Below are 2,331 nucleotides of genomic sequence, written 5' to 3' on the forward strand. Positions count from 1 at the left end.
CTTGGAACCGCCGTCACCGTCGGGAATTAGAACCAGAGGGAGCTCGTGCTCGTGAGGAAGAGAGGAGACACGAGCCAGGGAGTCGCGCTCCGCCACTGCCGCCGCTGCTACCGATCTCGCCGTCACTTCGCATCCTCGTCACTACACCTTGCCGATTTGGCTTCTGCTTCTGCTTCCGATTCTACTTCTGCATCTACTTCTTCTGCTTCTGTTTCTGTGTCTGCTTTTGCTTTTACTTTGTTTCTGCTTTTCTTTTGCTTCTGCTTGTGCTTCTGCTTCTGATTCTACGAAGGAATACACCTTTTCACCTTACAATCAGAGAAAGATGCGAGAAAAAATAATACGAAGGAGAGTGCCATTCCACCTTCCCCATATCCATACCACGACAAGAGAGGAAATCCTTCATTCTCAACTTGCCAAATATGTGAGCGGGACAAAACCACCGTCCTCAAAACATCAATCATAATCTCATTCCATTCACAATCACAATCAAACATAACCGAATCGAAATCAAAACCGCAACTATATATATAATCGCATTTCATACTAACCTCATTATGATATTAATTCATTCTATTCACAATATCACAAGGATAATCCTTAAATCGATTTCAATTTTATCCTTAAGTTCAAAACATTCCCAAGAAGCTCGGAAATCATTCCGTTTTGGTAAATCAAATTCAAATACTTCATCTTCTCTAAAATGTCTCAAAACTTTTTTTCAAAGACTCAAAAACTCCTCCATTCTTAAATACACATTTACATCACTTTATTTTTCCCTTAAAATGCCCCAAAACATAAATCCTTTTTAAAGTTAACAAAACCAAAATAAGTTAAATCTCCAATTCACTTCCAATACTTTAATTTTCTCTAAAATTACTTAAAACATTATTTTTAAACCAAAATTAATCAAACAAACTCATTTCATTTTGCCGATCAATTCCAATGATTCAAATTCATTTAAATATTTATAAAAATTTCGACAGCATCTCTTCTAAAACTCGAATTTTTGCCACCCTTCAAGAGTCCCAATCAAACCATTTCCAAATCTCAAGTCATTGTCCGAAATCAACCAATTCTAATATCAAATCATAATTTCCAGTCACCTCAACCAATCAATAATTCAATCAAGAAAATGATTACATTCATAAAAAATAATTCAATTCAATCCATAAGAGTTACAAAAATCATAAAAAATATATTTTTCATATTAATATCTACTTGTAACAATTCTTGATAGTAAAATGAGTTTAAGAAAATGCCCCTACGTCGAATAATCGAAACCCAAAAGCTATAAAATGTGTCAAAACTCTTTTTTCCCGACCCGCAACAGCGACAGCTGCAACTACAGTTCCGTCTTACTTCTGCAACAACAGCGGTGGCTTTAATCGCAACATGCAAGGACCGAATCTCAACTCTATCGTAAAATACTGCTGCAGAAACCTCAGCAATATATAACGAAATAACCACTAAAAGAGTTTCCAGAGCAGAACGACTTACCGCACAAAAGAAACCAAGAACGGAGCAGTCGCAGCTCCAGTGGCTGACTCCGAGAGCGTCAATGACGTTCCCAGCGGCCACAGGTGTGTGGCGAGGTTTTCTGAGCCCGACAGCCATCTCCAACGACGGTGGTAACCCCCTATTCCTCCTTCCCCATTCTATGCTTTTCGGCGATGGTGTGCATGGTGATGGATTCCTTCGGCTCTCCCCTTCCCGGCGACGGTGACGACAACCCAGCCGCATCAGTGATGAAACGGTGGTGATGGAGGCATAGCAGCGTGAACCAGAGACTCCTCCTTTGTGTTTTGACCCCTGACAACAATAGTGGAACGGCGACGAAGGAACAATGGCGACAGATCTTCAACGGCGGCGACGGTCTTCCACACCGGCAGCCGTGACGACGATGGCGACACTCCTCTCTCTCGTGAGCTCTCCCTTCTCCGTGAAACTCTCTCCTCGGTCCTCCCTCATCGATAATGATAACGGCGTAGTGAGCGGCAGTGGCCTTCACTGGCGCACTCTCCCCCTCTCCTTTATTTTCTCTTCTTCTTCTCCCCTATCTTCTCTTTTTCCTTCCTCCGTTTCCCCCGCTCTATTCTCTGAGTGTGTGGGTGTGTTGAGGGAGGTGAGGGTGGCGGCTAGAGTTAGTGAGTGAAGGATGAGTGTATTGTGTGTTAGGGTTAGGGTAAAATTAGGTATAAGGGTAATTTTATAATTTTTAATAAAATTAGGGGTAATATAGTAATTAAAAAAATAATTTTAATCTAACAATAATTATTAATAAAAATACTATTTTTTAATAATAAATACTCTAATTCAATAATTAGAGAC

The 2,331-nt window shown here is 40.5% G+C and overlaps 1 protein-coding gene across 6 annotated transcripts in view; it reads right to left on the reverse strand.

Annotated features, from left to right (window-relative positions):
* LOC107633574 overlaps nt 1-2,184 on the reverse strand; it is a 3,823-nt gene extending 1,639 nt beyond the window's left edge. Inside the window, exons 1-2 of one of the 6 annotated variants that reach the window (XM_016337195.2) lie at nt 1,501-2,184; nt 67-284 (exon numbers count right to left, since the gene is read on the reverse strand). In XM_016337195.2, the coding sequence (XP_016192681.1) occupies nt 123-284; nt 1,501-1,743 (405 nt within the window). In that variant the 5' untranslated portion in view covers nt 1,744-2,184 and the 3' untranslated portion in view covers nt 67-122. Of the gene's footprint in view, nt 1-66; nt 285-919; nt 1,365-1,500 lie in introns of those variants that run through there. The other 5 variants (XM_016337201.2, XR_001618737.2, XR_002362701.1 and 2 more) reach the window with 5 other exon arrangements.

The sequence above is a fragment of the Arachis ipaensis genome, chromosome B01 (genome assembly GCF_000816755.2).
Source record: "Arachis ipaensis cultivar K30076 chromosome B01, Araip1.1, whole genome shotgun sequence".
In the NCBI taxonomy this organism is placed as follows: domain Eukaryota; kingdom Viridiplantae; phylum Streptophyta; class Magnoliopsida; order Fabales; family Fabaceae; genus Arachis; species Arachis ipaensis.